This window comes from Rousettus aegyptiacus, unplaced genomic scaffold (genome assembly GCF_014176215.1).
Source record: "Rousettus aegyptiacus isolate mRouAeg1 unplaced genomic scaffold, mRouAeg1.p scaffold_m13_p_5, whole genome shotgun sequence".
Taxonomy (NCBI): Eukaryota; Metazoa; Chordata; class Mammalia; order Chiroptera; family Pteropodidae; genus Rousettus; species Rousettus aegyptiacus.
In genome coordinates, this window is record NW_023416308.1 from 658,028 (window position 1) to 677,473 (window position 19,446).

At 64.0% G+C, this 19,446-nt stretch overlaps 1 protein-coding gene across 3 annotated transcripts in view; it reads right to left on the minus strand.

Moving 5' to 3' along the window:
- Window positions 1–19,446, minus strand: part of LOC107511542 (splicing factor SWAP) — a 51,224-nt gene that overhangs the window by 6,964 nt on the left and 24,814 nt on the right. For all 3 annotated transcript variants that reach the window (XM_036220655.1, XM_016145991.2, XM_036220656.1), the window contains exons 8-15: window positions 18,781–19,024; window positions 17,815–17,946; window positions 17,200–17,293; window positions 16,297–16,468; window positions 15,224–15,454; window positions 14,088–14,278; window positions 5,172–5,437; window positions 339–464 (exon numbers count right to left, since the gene is read on the minus strand). In XM_036220655.1, coding sequence (XP_036076548.1) covers window positions 339–464; window positions 5,172–5,437; window positions 14,088–14,278; window positions 15,224–15,454; window positions 16,297–16,468; window positions 17,200–17,293; window positions 17,815–17,946; window positions 18,781–19,024 — 1,456 coding nt within the window. The remainder of the gene's footprint in view (window positions 1–338; window positions 465–5,171; window positions 5,438–14,087; window positions 14,279–15,223; window positions 15,455–16,296; window positions 16,469–17,199; window positions 17,294–17,814; window positions 17,947–18,780; window positions 19,025–19,446) is intronic.

A 19,446-nucleotide genomic window follows, 5' to 3' on the forward strand; every position in this document is an offset into this window, starting at 1 on the left:
CGAGGCTCTGGCTCTGCCTGGGAGCTGCGGCAGTGGCCTGGTCACGGTCACTGTGGGGATTTACCCGAGACCGGAATTTTGATCTTCACTGTCACTGTCTGTACACTGGCTTTGCCTGTCAGCAGGTAAGAGGTAGTAAGTGCCTGTCTGGGTCTAGAAGGACAGCTGGACTTGGGGACGAGAGCCCCGGGGGGCCGCCACACGACCCCAGCACGGAGCCCCCCACGTGCTGTGTCTGGCAGCAACGGCGGCCACGAAGGGGCCTGGCTTCCCCGACGGCCGGGACCTGGCTTCAGACATGGGCTGGTCTGCCACTCCCCTCCGGCGCAGGGGCCTACCTGGACCGCGTCCGCTTCCTGCTGGCCCCAGGGCTGTTGCTCATCCGGTAGGCGGTGGGGACACTTCTTTCTTCCCTCCGTCTCTCGGGAGAGTGAGCTCTTCTCCGAGGGGACCGTGACCGTGACCTGGGAGAGGGAGACAGGCGTTTCAGTCCCGCTGGCCAGATGACGATACCACTGCTGAGGCCGCCGTTGGTCCTCGGCCGACGTGCGGGGTGACAGGCACAGAGGCAGACGCGCTCCCCCCGCCCCTTCCAGAGCACCTGCCACACCACGCCAAACTAGACCCAGCACGTGGTCCACTCTGGGGCTGGCTCTGTGTCGCTGGCCAAGTGGCCACGGCAACCAGCTCTCCACGACGCAGGGTCTGACCCCGCACGTGGCTGGTGGCTACGCCCGACCCACGGCTTCCCTCCTGCCTCTCGCCTCTGCCCGCACGTCCCTGGTGCCCCTGCCAACTTCTGGTGAGGGAAGGCGGCGGGGTCCGAGCCCGCGTCCACGCTCTGCCGGCCGCCAGCGGGAAGGAGCTCAGCGTGCAGGCTTGAGGGTGACATCTCTTGCTCGCAGGAACCTCGTAGCCTCTGAGCACGAAGCGTGGAGAACAGGCTGCGGGTCTGAGGGCACTAAGCCTGAGCCTTCAGGCCGATCGGGCACGCCATTCTCATGATAATTTAGGAGAAATGACTCAAGTTGACCGCATTTCTTGGATGCAAAACCACCCGTTAATACTTTATTCTTCCTTTTCACGAGCCTGAAGAAAGACTCGTCCTGTTCCTGCGGCGACATGATCTGTATGTGACAAGCCACAGGGACAGCGGGTGCCGGGCTCTGAGGCACGAGCCCCACCCCTGGGGGCGTGGGCCCGAACGGGGCTCCCTGAACCACGGGTTTAGGGGTCTTCTTTTAGCCTTTGCTCATTCAGTGAAATTGCTGTTTTGGGAAGACCTTTGATAAACACAAATCTAAAAAAAGCCCAATTTATTTTTGTTCTGTTTCTATGACAACCCGCTCGAAAACAATATGAAGAGCAGTTTGATTCTGCCGTTAAAAATCCTGCGATGAAGCGCTTTGATTACAATAAAACGAAAACAGCACACGCTTGTCGCGGAGACCAGTTTGTCACCACGCTTCACGCTCTCGTGTCACAGAGAAAAGCCGGAGTCATTCCCGGGGAAATGTCGCAGCCGCGGGGTGGACCTGCCCCCGGACACACTGCCACCGGCCTTGGGGTCTGGCCTCAGGGTCTGCTCCAGCGTAGCTGCCCCCCAGCTTGTCAAACGGCTGCCTCTCCCCCGACCTTCCCTGAGGGGCAATACCGGTGACGAGGGCCAGGCCAGCCAGACGCCTCCGCGCCGGACCAGCTTTTCCCTCTCAGACCCGTTGGCGGTGGAAGCGCGGACAGGGCTCCGTGCTCCGTGTCCCCAGGGTGGCCGCGGGGCTGTGACACATGTGGAAGGAAACATGCTGGGTGCCGCTCGGAGCCGGGGAGGGCCGCTCGGCCGCGGCGCCCAGCGTGCACGCTCCAGCCCGGCGCTCCCGACGCGCTCCACGCACGGCGGGCTTCGCTGCCTGCAAATCCATAACTTCGCAGCACGATGCCGTGTGGCAGTGGCTGTTAACGTTAGATTTCTTTAAAGTGAAACGACTTAACCGGATGTCAAGTTATGTGCGGAAAAAACCCATCTTGGAATTGGGGCAGAAAGCTGCAGCAGGTAACACAGCGTCTTATTTTAATTAAAGAAGCTCTAATGTTTTTATTCTGCTAATCAGACTCTTAACATCGCCACAAAACACAGCGCAGGAAATGGGAGGCCCGTTCTGTAAGCAGACCGTCTGCACACGTGACCAGAGGCCCTCTCAGAAGACACGATGGTCTGAATTAGAACGTTCAAGCACAGTACAACGGAGGAATGTTTTCTTGAATTACCCTGACGGTTCACTTTCACATAAAGGCCCACCGAGAGCTGTCCTCTGAGTGACAGTGACACTGTAAACCGCCCCTCTCACCACCACCGCGCCCTGTCCCTGGAGCACTCCTGCGGTCACCCGACCCCGAGTGCAGGGGGAGGAGGCGCGGCTGGGCGGGCGCCCCCGGCCGGACCCTCACACACTCCTGAGCCGCGCCAGCTCCAGCTACGGCTGGCGACCCCACCACCTCCCGATCGCTCGCATCTCCTAAGGGACCGGCAGGCACCCCAAAGTCTCTGTCGAGGAACTGGACCAGGAGACAAAATCAATTCCCTTCACTGGTCTGCTCTAGTTGATCACGGGAAGAAAGGAAGGGAGCACACGCTTCAAACTGCGGCGCCCGAGCCTGGCGGCGGCCTGAGTTCCCTCTGAATGTTAAATGTAAGTGTCAGGAAAGTCACAGTGACCCCAGCCCACCCCCAGGGGAGGTCCCGAGGGAGCGAACTTCTAGGAAGGAGCGTTCTTGATCACATCAACACCCCAACCTCAAAACGGCACCCAGGTGGGGCACCTGCCTGCGCGCCTGACCCACGCCGGCCCCACGGCCCAGAGACCCAGCACGGCCGGTCCTCACTGCCCCTGGCCTCCCACCACCCCCAAGGTGGCCACGCTTTCAAGGCAAAACTTCCCGGACAATCTAACGCTTTGAAGGTTTTGTTCCAGAATATTACGTTTAAAATTTTATAATAATAAAGTTACACTTTGCCTTGGCATTTTACCTAAACTGCAAAATCAAACACCAAAGATCTGACGTATTTAGTGAACCTGGTTGGCACGACTGGCACCGAGCGAGAGCGCTGCAGGCGCGGCCGCGGCGCGGGAGGGGACGGCGCCGCCCGAGGCACGAGGGCGCTCGGCTCTGCGACGGCGAACGTCTCCCTGCGGTCAGACTCGGGGGGGGGGGGCTGGCGCTCTGCCAGCAGGGCGGGCGCAGCTCCCCAAGTCGAAACTAAAACTTTTTCTTTTAACTGAAGGTTACAAAGTCAGGATTAGGACTTTGCTGCTTCCACTTGCCAGCACTGAATGGATAAAACAGCATAAAACACTGCAGAGAACAAACCGGCGGCCGCGGGGGGCGGGGGCGGGGGGCCGGGCGAGAAGGGCCGGGACGGCGACAGACGGTCACGGTGCGGAGGGCGGCACTGTGGTCACTGCTGCCGGGTGGGGCTGGACTCGTGGGGACACAAACGTCTGACCACGGCGCCGTACGCCTGACACTAACACAAACTACTACTGGATTTCAACTCAGAAATATTTTAAAAAGGGGGGAGGCGAATGGGAAACGGTCCAGATTTCCAGCCGTAACGCAGGGCGACGTGCGGCAGCGGGCGTGCCGTGGGTCACACTGGGCTGACGTCGTGTGGCGGGGGATGGGTGCCGGGCTTCCCGCGGCGGCCCCCTCTTTAGGTGAATAAACGCTGACTACGGTGTGCACCCGAAACTGATGTGATGTCGTACTAGCTATATTTTAACAAAAATTTTTAGAAGAATGAAAAAATAAAATGATAAAAATGGTGAAAAACGCTGTGCGACGTTTCGTGGTGACAGACGCTGGAACGAGTGGGCGGTGCCGACTCGCTGTCCCGCACGCCTGGGACCGGCACGGCCGACGCGAGGCCGGCCGGCTGTGCTCCGCCAAAGACACACACAGAGCTGAGAGGTGCGTTCGCATGGAAAACACGTAATTCTCAATCCGCTCTAAAATAAAAAATTTAGAAAGCATTGAAGTCACACATGAGACGACTTGCTCTGTTGTGCACAGTCCACAAAAAGCCCACAAAACCCTGAGAGGCAGAGCTCCGGGGTCGGAGGGACACCCCCCGCCCCACACGGCGGCCACAGCCTCGCCCCCGTCACAGCTGACTCGGCATCTACGGCAGCTGCACAACACTGGACATCGAAGCGAAGCCTGTTTTCCGACCTGGAGACGGCGCGCGTGGCTTTTAGTTACCAGCCCCGCGACGGGGCTCACGGGCGCACCACCCGTCCTTGTGTGAGCCGCGTAATAAGACGACTGGGGAGACGTTCCGGGCATGTACTGTCCAGACGGCCGCCGTCATAAGGACGGTCTCCAAATGAGGTACTCTGAACATTCGGAGAGGCAGGGTGTCTGGACCAGTTTGCTTAAACATAAGACGCACAGGGCGTCCGCTGCGGCCCCTTGGGGAGGAATGGGCTACTCTGGTTCCAGAAGCCAAGCCAGGCCGGGAGGAGGTGCTGTGCTGGGAGGGGGTGGGGCCGCCACAGCCCCCTGGGATCAAAAACAGGACGCGCTGCCCTTCCGCACCTCCCCAAGCCAGCTGCACTTTGCAAGGGGCGAGCTCTGGGCCTTAACGGTTTCCCAGCTACGCTTCTGTGGCGGGAACGCTGAGCGCCTTCTCCACGCCCGGCTCCTGGGACGGTGGCTCTCGGCCAACAGTGAGCATCGGCCGGCCGGGAGGCCTGGAGGCGAACGCAGGGAGGAAGCAGGGGCTCCGCCGCCCGTCCCTCCTCCCAGCGTGGGGTGCAGGCTGATGCCGAGCGGCAGAGGCTGCTGCTCTGGGAGTCACGGCCCTGAGGCGTGAAGGCCGGGAAGTCCGCTCACCCAGACCCAGGACCCCCACCCTGAGGATCCTTCACGCGTGCAGTGGACGTGAACGCGCTGGGCTTGCTCCCAAGACCTGTTCAGACTTAAACGAGTCTATTTTTAAAAAGCCTGGCAGCGCTCGTGAGCTTTAGAGAGGTGAGTAAAACATAAAATATACTTTGAAGAGCTGTCGCTTGGGCCAGAAGGGTGCATCGCATGCACGCACACCCCCAGACACGTGCTCACACGCCCTCGCACACGCGCACGCGCGGCATGCGTAGGGATGCACATGCACCCACCTGGAGCGCCGTGCCGTCCGGTAGGCGCTGGGGAGGCAGTGCTTCGCCTTCGGGTGGGATCTCGACCGGGACTTGGACGACGAGTGAGACTTGGGGGACCGCGACCTGGTCCGAGACCGCTTTTTGTGCTTCTTCCTCTTCCTCTCCTTCTCCTCCTCCCTGGGTGGGTCCCTGCTTTTGCCCGAGGGCCCTTCCAGGGGCTTGACCTCTGAGGTCGGCAGAGTCCGGCCTCCACCCGGCACAGCACAGGCCACGGCACTGGCTTCCTGGGGACAGAACCGAACATCTGGTGTTAACAGAGAAAACAGGACATTTAACAATGTGTGTCCACAGAACTTCAGCTTTGGGGCCCTCACACCCTGACGTGCCAGCGTCTCCTGGGGGGGGCCCTGGCACCTCAGAGACCCTCGGTCTCCGGGGCGGCTGGGCGTCAGGAGAGCCGCGCACGCTCCTTCGTAAGTGACCGGCTTTCCAATGTGGAGGGTTCTTCAAACCTCCAGCACCTGGATCTTACAAACGCCTGCGCCACTCTGAAAGTAGTTTCTAAGGAAGGGCGAAACGAAGGAGGCTCCTGTTTGACGTTTAAAAATTATCACAAGGGAAAAAACCTTCCTTCCTTTTTCCCTTCCTTGTGTCTGTGAGAGATGATGGACGTTAACTAAACTCACGGCGACAACCGCCTCGCGATCACACGCGTAAGCAGGCCTCACACACGCAGAGCTGGAGGCCAGCTCAGCGAGGCCGTGGCTGCGGTCGGACACAGCGTGACCGCGTCAGTGCGCCCGGCCTTGCTCTGCGCGCACCAGGTCAGCACGGCGCCCCACTTAAACTCTCGTCCACCGCTGGGACGGACTCGCACAGAGGGGCCGAGGTCAGACGTGCCGCCCACGGGGTTCTCACAGCTGGGACGCGGGCTGGAAATTGCCACCCTCGGCCGTGTGCGCCACCCAGAGCAACCGCCTTTCTAGAAATTCATCCCAATGAGACATTTGCCTACGCGTGTGAGACGCACACCGAAGGACCCACGGCACACAGCCTCGCGCCACCCCGAGCGACGGCCAGAAGGGCCGCGGTGCGACAGGTGCGTCCACACAGCGAAACGGCACCCGGCTCCGGACAACGACGCGGCTCCGGCTTTCACCCACGTGAACGCCTGCGTCACACTGTAGAGTAACGAGTTTACAAACCACGCCCAACCCGGCCCAGCCCCCAGGACCCGGCACTCCTGTTTTATGTCTGCAGCGGAGCCAGCCGCGTCGGCCCTGCCCCTTGTCCCCTAGGAAGGCATCGCCCCCTCACTGTAAACGGCTGGTGAGTATGGCCTGACCACGCGGCTCGGGACCTGCCGGGAACGCTGCTGCCCGCTCTGCCGTGAGACCTGCGGGGACCAGCGGGGGTGGGCGCTGCGCGGGGCCCCCGGGGCAGCTCCAGCCGCCCCATCCCAGGTCCACATGGACAAGGCAAAGGGCGAGGACATCAACACTCCGCCGACAGCCCCTCTCAAGTCCTGCCTTGCGCCGGCTCTGGGAGCAGCAGCGCTGGGGTGTCCTGAAGCCCTCCTGGCTGCGGCTGCGGGGCAGTCAGTGGCTCCGTGCCCTGGGGCGCCGCCTCTGCCCCCACCCTCTGTGACCGGAGGCTCGGGGTGAGGAGAGGGGCAGCAGCTTCCCCTCGCCAGCATGGCCCGGGACAGGCCTGGGCCCCACCGGTCTCCACGCGCCCGTCAGTGTGGCCAGTTCATTTCCAAGGCTGCACCTGAGCCTCGTCCAGGGAGCCACCCAATCGTGGTCTTTTTATCACGAGGTTGTTCTCACTTTACATTCTTACAGTATAATCACAGTTTCCAGGTTAAATCTTAAAATAAATCTGTTGTCGGGAAAACAATTTTAACGCGTGAGCCCTCCCCGGGGGGGGGGGGGGCGGGCACCTCTCCCGCGGCGCCAGCGAGCTCCGTGCAGACGAGCTGAAACGTAGGCAGTTTGGTAAATGCAGAGACTGAAGAAGAGGAAATGCCAGCCAAGCACCGGCCCCCCCCCACCCCCTGCACAACGACCAAGGGCCGGGGGAGCCCGGGGCGGGCCAGTGTGAGCGCGAGCCTCGGCGCGTGGCGCTGCTAGCGAGGCCACCGCCGCCCGCCAAAAACACCCGCTGTGAAAACACCTGCCACCCATCAGCACGGCCTGTGGGTTGGGGATGCACGTCGCGGGGGAACGAGGCCGCAACCCGGAACCGCGGTGTGGGCGCCAGGCCTCACGGATGCCGAGCTGGGGGGCGGGCCCCGCCCCCCCCCCAGTCACAGCTGCTGCCCCTCCTTTCTGGAACCAGGTGGGCGACTTCCCGGGGGGCCTGGGAGACCATTCTGGGGAGAACGGACTCCGTCCCCATGCTACACAGGCCTGCCACGGGGCAAGGGGGCAAGTGCAGGGTCCTGTCCTTTCCAGAGTCCCGTCCCCCCCCCCCCCACACAGAGCTGCACTAGTCGGTGTGACAGCACGGTGTGACTGCGCGCCTCACCGCCGGGGAGAGTCGGGGCGGTGCGGCCTCTGGTGGACGCCGGCGAGACGGGGACACGGACCCGACGGCCGCGGGAGCCCCCGGCGGTGGGAGCGGGCCTGGCGGCCCCCGCGCCGCGGGCATCTGTGTTCCCGTGGCCGGCCCGAGCGTCCGCGGCTGCCGCCACCCTCACTGACGCCGTCGTGAGCGACACGCATTCCACCACCGCAGCTAAAGTCGGGCGCGCCGCTTTGAAGCGAGGGATGATCGAACCACTGTTTCCAAAATGTAACTTGCCATCGAGCCACGGGACCAATTTATTCTAATAAAATGATTGCTCTTCACCGTTAAGATGAAGATCAGCAACCTCTGGTGGCCTTTGCCAGGGTGAATTCAGATGATTGACTGTGATGGTCTCACTGCTTTTTCTCAGCTTAAAATTACAAAAGGATGTTTCCAAACCCACCGCACGTGGGAACAGAATCGACACCATAAAGCATGGCAGACAGCACGTGCTCCGGGCAGGCCGTCTGCAGCGTGCGCCTGTGTCCTGCCGGTGGCTGTCCCCGCAGGCCCGCCCCTCCCAGACACCACCCCCCAGACGCCCCGCAGGCCCGCCCGTCCCCCAGACGCCCCGCACGCCCGCCCGTCCCACGCGGCCAAGCTCGCCTCGGACAGAGATACAGCTGTCCCCCACCGTAGTCTGTCACCTGCGGTCAACTGCAGTCCGAAAATGTGAAGTGGAGAATTTCAGACGTGAACAATCTCTAAGTGCTACGTCGCCGGCCGTGAGCACCTCGTGCCGCCTCATCGCGCAGGCGCCGCGTCACCCCACGCCGCCGCAGGGCGAGCACAGCACGAGACGCTGAGAGACGCCGGCCCCGGCCACGTGCTCCCATCGCGGTGCGGTCACGGCTGTTCTTGCTGTCACCAGTCTCTTACTGTGCCTAATCTGCACGCTGGACCGTGTCGCAGGCGTGTACGTGTACGCACTCCGCCTGGGGTCTCGGGTAAGGGGGACGACTGCACTCAGGACACACGCCCCCCAGCCCGGCCACGGGCTCGCACGACGGTCAGCGCCACGGCCACTGGTGTTTGCAGGGGAGGAGGCTGGCCTGGGTCATGCCCTTGCACCGAGTCCCCAGCGGCCTGGGGAGGAACCGAGTTCAGCCCATGGCCTGTGCCTCGCCGGAGAGCAGGTGCCAGCGGAGAGTCTGCGAAACACACCGTCTGGGGACTCTGGGGCCACAGCGCTGCCAGGGCGGGTGGCGGTGACGGCGGGAGCTCTAGTGGGGTTGGGAAACTTCGCCAGACAGGCGGACAGGCAGGGGCCACTGAGGCCCCCATAGGGTGCTCAGAGTTAGGCGTCCCTTACTGCCAGTCTCAGGGTGTAGCATAGCACTTGGGGTTCCAAAGGGCAGGAGTGTCCCACTGGCCTCTCCAACAATTCTCAAGTGGCTGCGGGCACAGCAAGCAAAAGCAGGGGTGGCTCCACGTGAGGCCGGGGGACAGGCGGGACTGCAGGCGAGGGCGTCTGGCTTAGCAGGGCTGTGTGGACAGGCGCTGGGCGCCCGCCGCCCTAGTCGTGCAGACACTGCAGTGGACGGCGGCCCTTCCTGCCCCCTCCGCCCACAAACTCTGGATGGAGCTCAGTCCACCTGGAGCAGGAGACGGATCAGAACCGCCATGTCCCCGGCGAGGCCCGTCCTCTGTGTGGCGCGGTGCCCCACGGACGCTGGGCGAATGGGCAGGCAGGAGGCCCTTTGGGGGTCTCCCACGTGCACTCACGGCGCCGACAGACACGGCAGGCGGGCTGGCGGGAGGAAGGGAAACACCCGGGCAGAGAGTCAAGCCGGCTGCTGCAGCCACGTCTGCACGACCCGCCACGCTGGAAACGGGGCGACCGTGGCCACGGGCCTGAGCCATGGTTGTCACGCACGTCCAATGAAGCTACATTTAAATTGCCCTGTGTGCCTGTGGCTACCAGTGCAAATCTCAAAAAATTCTAACTTCCAACGTAAATGCTATTTCTGGCTTCAGGAGAAAGAGGTGCCCGCTAATTCAAATGGACGTATGAGCAACCGGGACAAATGAAGTCACTGCAGAGTCAAGACCTCGCCCTCCCGTTTGCTTCCGGAGGCGCCGGCCGAGCCCTCTGCCCGGGTGGCCATCCGTCAGGAGGAGCCGCAGGAGGCGCGGTGACAGCCGCGTGCAGGGCCGGCGCCCGCCGAGCAGCAGCGCCGCCTCCTCGAGATGGACTGCTCACGCTCCAGCAAGTGACCGACGCACAGCTCATCGTGGACGGGGGGAGGGCACGGGGGGTCGTAACAAGTGTGGGTGAAGCTGAGGGGGAGCTTTGGGAAAACGAGCCATTCCTCGGACCCCGTAGAGCCCCGCCGCCCCCGTGAGCGACCCCGGGCGCCGCGCAGCACCCGCCCGCAAACCAGCGCACGAGCCACCTGCGGTGACTTCCTGCTGCGAGGAAGCAGATTGGCTGAGAGCCAGGCAACACGTACCCAAAATAAAACCTTACTTGTGAAGGAACATCACATTAACTAGAAAATGAGGTAATCGTACATGAGACTCAGGTTTTTGCTAAGTCTGAGATCGCTGGCTCTGAAACGCAGCCTCTCAGAGGCGCGTTTGCCAACGCTGGTCCGCGCCCGCCTCTCAGGATGCTCGCCCCCAAGGGAGGGCGCAGCCGCCTCTCCAGGCCCGGGGTGCCGCCCGCCCTGCTGGCACGGCACCCCCCTGCAGCGCCTGCCACGGGAGCGCCCGACAAGCAGGCCGAGGCCCTCGTCTGCCCGCGCAACTGCCGCGTCCACCTTGTCGCTGCCCCGCCTCTATTCCCGAGGTCGGACCCCTAAATCTGCCTTGCACTCCCCACCAGCTCTGTCTGACCCTCAGCAGGCCCGTCGTGGTGACCTGCTCCTGTGTCTGCCACCTGGGGGGGGTCTCTGGCCTACGGCCCCGCAGCGGTCCTGGGGGGAGCTTGAGTGTAGCCACACGGTGCGGGGTTACGGTCACCGGGTAAGAAACAGGCTTCGAATTCACATCCCAGAACGCCTCGGTGCCGTGAGCCTCACGGGCTCAGCGAACAGCTTGGTTTCAATTTCCTTTCCGAGCTCTTCCTGGACCTGTAAACTTGGCAGGATTGTTGACTTGAAAAAATTAAGTTATCTAAAAAGTGTCCTGAAGCCCATTGGTATGTAAATGAGTACTTGACGACTCAAAAGGGTGTAATTCAAGACTCTGATTTCTCCCCTTTTATAACACACACATCTCAAAAACGGTATATAGCATAGGTGTGGATTTCTAAGTACTGCTCAGTATATGCTTTTATAAACTTCACACACTGCTCAGAAACCCACTCACTGCCGCTGCGTGCCCGCTATCAGCAAACGCACCTCAGGCGCGTTTAAATAGAGCTGTGCCCAACGCGTCAGCTCCCCCCCGCCCCCAGACACCCTGCAACGGAGCCGAGCAGACAGGAGTGCAGAAGCTGAGCCAGGGCGAGTGGGGTTTGGGGTTTCGCGGAGGGGCCCCAAGGTCAGCAGGAAAAGACGGGCGACGCGGAGAACTGTGCTGTGTGTCTAACTCTGTGCCCCTCAAACTGGAGTGAGTGACAAGTGGGCCGATTAAAGTGGACGAAGAGGGAAAACCCTGGGATGCTGGTGACAAAGAACTAACACAGACCAGCAGAGACAGGGACAGAGCCCGGGGAAATGAGCCGCAGGGGGCCGGGGAAGGGGCCGCGAGGGCGGTTTGCAGGGCCGGGCGTGTGTGCGTGCACAGTGCCGTGGAAGCTACGAAGTCACGCAGCCTCCCTTGTAACTAACACACGCACTGAGACCAAACGGGTACTGCTCGCCACTAACCAGACTGGCAGCAAGCGAAGGCTGCTGACGAGTGAATGGGAGGGGCGCGAGGAAGCGGTCATTGTCACAGTCCCTGTGCAGGCGGACCAGCGCTGACCCGGCGGCCTCCGAAATCGAAAGGCGGCGCAGGGCAGCAGGGCAGCACCCCGCCCCTGGAGGGCGTGCACGGGCCTGGGAAGCGGCATTGCTGAGCAGCGTGGTCACCACAGCAACCCAGGCACCTCGCGCTTCCGCCAGCAGGGGACAGGCGACCCAGTCACAGCAGGCACAGACCGGCTCCATCTAAGGACTGAGGTCTGAAAGGACGACGGTCACGCACCCAGTGAGTGTCTGACACCACGGACCACCCTGAGCGGGGGACCCCACCGTGAGCGAGCACCCGACGCCAGCGTGACGCACAGGGTGCGGCCCCGTCGCTGAGGCCTCAGTCCCCACGGGCACGGATGCGCACACGGACGGCTGCTCGCCTGCCCTAGGAAGCATGGCCTTCGAAGCGAGACGAGCCGGCCAGGAGCACGAACGCCGCGCGCCCTCCCGCGCCTCGGGGGCCAGCGCGTCGGCCACGGAGCGGAGGGGCTGGCGGGGGCTGGGTGTCCGTGAGGGCAGTGTCACCTCGGGAACGTGAAGCGGTCTGGGCATGGACGGTGGTGACGGCCACACGCAGTGAACGGACCTAACGCCGCTGCCCTGTGCGCTTGAGGAAGGTGAAAAGAACGTCTGTGACGCACGACTGAAAAACGATGAAACGCCGGGACGTCCCTAGGAACGGAGGGACGGAACCCGCGGGAGGGAAGGGCCCTGCCCCTCGCCTCACGCCCGCCCCGCGCCTGGACTTCCCGGAATCGCACGAGCACGGCGCCCCACGAGGCACAGCGAAGGGGGACGCCCCCTGAGGCCGCCCGCTCTGGGACCAGCAGGCCCGCCAGGCTCCCAGCCAGGCCTCTCGACACCGTCCTCACGCCGCCTGCGTCTGCTTGGACGGCTCTGGGGTGCCACCTGCTCGCGCTGGGCCAACCTCCTCTCTTCCTCGCCCTGGGCGTGAGGGAGCGCCAAGTCTCAATCCCTCCAGATGCCAAATTCTGCGCCGGTGACGCGGGGTCAGGATGCGCCAGTGTGCACAGAGCTCATTTACGGCAAGCGCCAGCTCAAGTGTTTCTGTTCCAGAGCAATTAAGGACATCTGCCGCCATCTGCCACCAGCACCGCGCTCCGGGGCAATCGAGACAGGAGGCGTGAGCAGCCACTTCCACGCGTCCCTCAGGACACACCCTGACGGGAAGGTGGGCGACGTCGTGCAGGAAGGTGACGGGAAGAGCAGCCACCCTGTGCTCACGAGGACAGAATTCCGGTGGCTGTGACGGGGTGACACTCAGACTGAGAAACCGAGGATTGAGGACGAATGATTGTGGCTACGGCTGAATTTTCACTGAGACACAACTGGGACGTGTAGATGCAGCCACGCGACGTGATCGGTTAGAGCGCAGAGGTCCTTCAGTTAAGCCCTTCACTGCACAGACGACATAGAAACAGCAACAGAAACGAACACGGCCCCCGCCCCCCGCCCCGCAGCAGCCGCCTTCTCAGGCTCCCCAACCAGAGAGGAGGCGGCGTGTACCCCCCGCCCCCACGCCGGCCCCTTCTCCTCACAGGCGCACCAGTGACCACCGCTGGCTGTCGCGTATTTAACCCCCGAGGTGGCGCGGAGGCCTCTCCCAAGCTAGGGCGTGACCGCGGGTGTTTGTGCGGCTGCAGTGAGGCCGACGCGGGCTGTGTGGGCAGCACCGCGATGCGGTGTCCCGTGGGCCGGCACGCGAGCAGGGCCTGGAGCAGCGATCGGTGCCCACGGTGCCACCCACAATGGACACGAGGTGCCCCCGCGGACACTCGCTGCTCTTCCTGGCGGGTGTCCAGCTATTACTTTTGAGGCCTCCTGCCAGATTTGAGAATCTCAGATTGACTCTGGAGCTGAGAGCTGACTCGGCCCTGAGCAGAATGCTGAGAATCTGCGGAGCCACACACCACGGGGCCACACGCTGCGAAATCAGTGTGGAAGGACAGCCCGGGCTCTGAGAAACGACGTCGCGACTACGGGATAAAAGCGCGGGCCCGTGCTGGCCGAGGGCACGAGGCAGCTGCACAGGACGCGGTGGGGACAGCTGGAGAAACGCGCGGGCACCGCTCCAAGCGGCCCTGAAGCGCGGCCTGTTCTGACCCCGTCTGAAGGGAGGGGACGGCCAGAGGGACTGTCCACTCACACAGCTTAGGAGCGAGCCGAGAGGACCCACCCCGTATTGAGGGGAGGTAACGGGGACCACGCTGCCCCCGCGTGAGACGGCCCTGAGTGTGGGCTTGACGACGGGCCTTGCCAGCCCAGGCCCAGAGGCCTGCGTCTCCAAAGCACCCAGGACTTGGGGCGGGGGTGCCAGAGCCCCCAACCCCAGCTGCAGGGCCAGCGGCGAATCCGGGCAGAGGCACTGCCGACAGCCCAGGTCAGGCCGCGCGGCGTCCACCGCCCCGCCCCCACCCGCTGCCCGCCCTGCGTGACCCACCTCTGCGCTGAAAGGTGCCTCCTCGACCTTCCCGGCGTCCGCCTCCGGCAGAGGGTTTCTCAAGGTCTGCAGGAACAAAGCCGCTTTCCTTTTGCGCTCTGCTTGAAGCTGCTTCTCCTTGGACTCCTTCGACGCCTGGGCCAGCTTCTCCCTGGCGGCGGCGGCCAGTCGGTCCTCCAGCTTTTGCTTTGCTTAAGGAATAAACAAAGCAAAAGTGACGTTCACAGCAAGCAGCGTTTTGTGAACGTACTGCTATCTTAATTTCCACAGGCAGTAAAAGGATCACGAAAAACGATGACGTGATTTTAAAAGACGAACAAGATACAAATTTCAGAACAAACAAAATGGGCAAAATGAATTTTGAGAGTTGCTCGTAACGCTCGTCATTAGTACTTTTATGCTTCACTTTCAAAATCAAAGTCGGAAGGTGGCTGGGCTTCCTGGCACCCCAGGGGCAGCTGGGGCGCCGGGAGCCTGGGAACGGCGCTCAGAAACGGGCACCAGGCGTCGCTCCCGGGCGGGCCCCCTGGGAGTGCCCCACTGCATCGGCCTGGCCCGCCCGCCGCGGGGCGCGCCCAGCCAGTGCAGGCTCAGACGCACAGTGAGCAGAGCTCGCTTCAGGGGTGGAGGGGGCACCCCAGCGCGAGGCAAGGTCTCGACAGGAAGGCATCCTGTGGTCAAAGATCGGCCTTTGTAAACGCCGCTTGCCCTGCTGGTGTCTACACAGGAAAGGCCAGTTACGAAAGCCAGCCAGAATAAAGACGAGGAACGTGCTCGGTGGTGAGCTCCTCGGAGCGGGCCGTGTGCCATTTTAGAGCAGAGTGGGGGCGACTGCGGGACGGGCCACACGCGCTGCTGGCCGTGGGCAGAGGGCCGGTGGCCGCGCCGTGACCCATGAGGATGAACCCAGCTGGCCATCTGGGCTTGCAGGGAGCAGCCTTGCACAGGGCCACCGCCCACACACGGAGGGCCCGCCCTCAGGCACTGGCGTCCATCGCTCGAGCACTGGGACCGGCAGGGAGAGGCGCGCAGCTCCCACCCAGCGGACACGCGAGGCCAGCCGGCAGTCGCAGTGTCGCTGGCCGAGGGGTGGCCGCATCTGTGCATCCCCTGCAGGGGCCGAGTGCCGGACAGACCTTGCTTGGCCTCCAGCTCCTCCGGGGTCAGCTGCGGCCGCTTCTCCTCCACCAGCACGCAGGGCGGGGCCTCGGCCGGGGCGGCGCTGGGCGTCCCGCTGGGGCCCTCCCGGCCCTCCCGGGCCTCCTCGTCGTCGTCGCTGTCGTCGTCCAGCCTGACGCGGTTCTTCTCCAGGGGCAGCAGGTCGTTCTCTTTGGCCTTGATGGCGAAGCTTATGGGAGCGAACGACGCTGTTGGGAGAAGGGAGACGGCGACGGGTTTCAGGGGGCGGAGCCCCCGCCTCTCGACCCCACGCACGGGGAGGCGCCGCCGGGCCAGTGTGTGCAGGAGGCCGTCCTCTGCGCTCGGCATAGCGGCGTCTGCACACGCTGCGAGCCCATGACGAGGCGCTCACAAAAACCCCAAGTCGCCTTTTCCCAGTCAACAGCGCCCGTCCTTCGTCTGCCAGACGCACGCCTCGTGCTGGGCCCGACCGCTGCCCCCGACACCTGCGAGACCTCTGCAGGCTGCGCCCCACCTCGTCATGCGGCCACCTGGCCTGTGTGTCACCTCTGGACGAGCCTTGCCCGGAGACCTGGGGCCTCGGCCCCGGGTCGCAGCCCTGTCTCTGGGACTCCCACTCAACGCGACACCCGCTTCATCGGCGGCTCCTCGTTCCCGCCGGGGGCGCCGCCTGCTGCCCGTGGGTCCCACCACGCGGGCCTCTAATGTGCCTGCCTCAGCTCTCGTTTCTGTGTCGGCTGCCGCCACCTCTGTCCGTCCGTCCGTCCTGGTTGAGCTAAAACTCCTTCTGCAAACGTAGCAGGTAACAAAATGGAGCGAGCGGGTCCTGCCTGGTGGAGGAGCTCACGGACTCGCCTGAACGGAGAACACTGCCTCCCCCCGCACGGGCCTGGCAGTCTGAGGGGTGCGAGGCGCTACTCGAAGCGTTCGATGCATTTCCCCTAAACCGCCAGAAGACGCTGGTCGACCAAGGCGCAGCTCCGAGGAGCTCACTGCCACCCGGCCTGGCGCCCCCGCTCGGCGCCCCGCCCCCGCCGCAGGCCGTCGCCAAGGCCGACCGGCCACGCACCTTTCACCAGCTTCCCGTCCAGGACGGCTTTGCTGGACGGCGCCTCCTTCTTCCCCCCCGAGCCGCCTCTTCCTCCCGCATCGGCCGCGTCTTCCGCCACACCGTCCTCCCCAGCGTCACTCGGCTTCTCGGGAGCGGACTCTGCAGGAGCGTCTTCCGGTGTGGACACAGCCTGCAGGGACGGAACGTGACCATGGACTGTCCCGCAAGGAAACATGCGGCTCTGTCGGAAAGAGACACCCTCGGCCCGGCAGCCCTGCCGCCTCGGTCACACGCGCGGCCGGCCTTTCCGTCGGCCTCACTGGTCTCTGACACGGCAGAGCGGACGGGGGCGGGCAGAGTGGCTCCCCCCTGGAAGAACGCCGAGCGCCCTACAGCCCTGCACTGCTGGGAACCGGTGCCCACTGGCCGTCCTTCGGGGGCCAATGAATGCGCAGACCTTGGACCTAGTTACACACCTCACCTGAGGATGGCTCGGTTTTCTTCCATTTGAACAGAGACGGAAATGTGGAGAAACCCACCGACAGGCCAGGCCTCCCGCTACCCTGCCTTCACCACCGAATCAAGTTTTCAAAGCGTCAGGGTGTCCGCGTGACTGTGGACAGGCGAGGGGAGGCGGAGGGGGGCCAGGGCAGGAAGAGACGCGCCCCACAGGCACGCGGCCCACGTGTGGGTGGGACGCTGCAAGGAGAGCGGGGGGAGCCGCCGGCAGGCCGTGCCGGGGACAGAGCTGCCCACCGCGGACAGCAGCCGTGCGGCCGCGGCGAGCGCCGTGAGCGCACGCCCGCGCACACTGCTCGGACGAGTGTTAACACAGCAGCGTGGTACGCGGCTGCCAGCGAAAGCAGCCAGCACAGCCAGCCAAAGGCCCCAGCCTCCCCCTGGCCGGGGGCGGGCGGGTACCTGTGCGCTGTCGCCGCCCTCCTTCTGCAGGAAGAACTGCTTCTTGAACTCGTAGTAGGCGTTGTACTGGTGCCACGGCTGCAGGAACTCAAACCTGGGGACAGACAGGGGGACAGTGTGCAGGCGGCAGAGGCGGCCCTTGCCGAGCGGACGCTGCTCTGGACGCCGCGCCGGCTCCTCCTCGCAGGAGGGTGGCGTCCCACCCTCGCAGAGAGGGAGCCCAAGGCTCAGGAGGGGAACCACGCCACACTGCACAGAGGGAACGCAGAGCCCAGCGGACCCCACCGCGGGTTCTGGCTTTACTTCCCGAGGCACAGAATGTCATGTGATTAAAAAATAACAACAAAAAGATGCGTATAAATTTCCACAGCAGGTTGTTGAAGAGCAACGCTGTTACTTAAAAACAAACTGAAACTAGACAACTAAAAAACAGGGAATGCAATAAAAAAACCCCACCCCAACTCTGAGTAATTTAACCAAGTAATCACAAGACACGTTTATCTAAACACGTAAGGATTAAAAACGTTAAAAAAAAATTATGTGTCTAGATTAAAAAAGATGCTGCGCGTGACCCCAGCACCACCGACGTAGGCCACGTAAATTTCTTCGCCTCACCTCTGATCGTTCTTGGCACGAACGCTGGTCTCAAACTTGAGGCCGTTCCTCGCCACGTACTCGGCCAGCTTGTCGATCACAGGCTGGATGTCGGGGGGCGGGGGGATGATGGCGGCCACGGGAGCAAGTGCACTGCAGACAAGAGCCCCGCGCTCACGGTCAGCCCGCCTCCGCAATACCACCCACCCGCGCTTGGCTCACAGCGCCGTGGTAGACCACGCCGGGGCTGCTCATCCGAGGGCGGCTCGTCCCACAGGCCACGCACCAACGTCGGCCCGGTGAAAGCGGACAGAACGTCACTGCCCACAGGACAGCGGGGCTGCCCCGGGAAGGACGCCGAAGCCACGCAGACGGGCCCTGCTCCCTGCCGCTTCCCTGCGGCGTGAGCTGGCCTCAGACGCGACCGAGAGCTTTGTTAGAGGAGACAGCGGCTGGCTGGACGCGGCGCCCTGGCCTGCGCGCCCGCCTGTCCCAGCGGGACCAGGAAGCGGTCACTTCCGTGGGACACCTGAGTGTTTCGTCAGGTGTCCTGAGGGCCCTCGCCAGCCCGTGCTCCCCAGAGCCTCCCACTCTGTGCCAGAGACAGGGGTGCTCCTCGGCCCGCAGTGCGGGGCCACGACACACGCCCCGTGATGGTCACGGCCCTGCCACCTCGTTCCCCCCTCCCCCCCGCCGAGGGCTTCGAGGGTCACTTCCGTCAGCGGCAGGGAACCTGCGGCCTCCCTCCCTCCCTCCCACTGGATCTGGCCTAAACTGCCCACTGGAGGCCCCACTGGAGGCGCCATGCGGGCGAGGCCGGGGCTGGGCTGGCGGTGTGGGGGCCCTCGGGGGCGATCCTCTGAGTGCTCAGGCTGCGCCGAGGCCCATTTGCCCGCGGCCTCCAGCACCCCGGCCACTCTGCACCCTCGGGACCTGCTCGGGGAACGGACCCCCTGTGAGCCAGCGGCCTGCGGGCGGGGGGCGCACCTTGTGGTGATGGTGGTGGTGGTGGTGACCCCACTACTCGTCTCCGCCGTGGTGGGGGGTGGCGGCGGCGTGGTCCCGGGGGGCGGCGGGGCGGTGGCTGCCACTCCGCTGGTGCTGGACACGGCCACCCCAGCCGGCAGGGTGCTGTAGTAGGTGGCCACGTCGACGCCCGGCGGGGGCGGCGCCAGGCAGTAGGTGCCGTCCGGCAGCATGTAGTAGCTGTAGTACATGGCGGCCACCGTCGCTGCGGGAAGACACGGCGTGCGGCGTGAGGGGGCAGAGGGCAGGCCGCGCGGCGAGGGTCCAGGCCCCTTCCAAATGCAAGGCCACTTCCGGCCACTTGCGACCACCTCGTCTTCTGTGTTTTTCTGATACGAGAAGGGCTGCCCCGTGACACGCATCGGGAGAACCAGGCGGCACCCGGACGCACGGCCAGGGACGGGGGCTCGCGACCGCACGGGGCCATTCGCGGCCGCCCGGCGGGGCCTCCTGAGACAAGCCCGGTTCTCCCCAGGGGCGGGGGCGCGGCAATGAGTGCCCCCCCGAGCGGCCAGCGTGACCCGCACGGCGCGCGGGGGCGGCCCCCTCGCTGGTCGCCCCGCCGACACGGGCCCGCGGTCCTCGCGCCCCTCGCCTTCCCCGGGGGGGCGTCACGGTGGGCTGGCG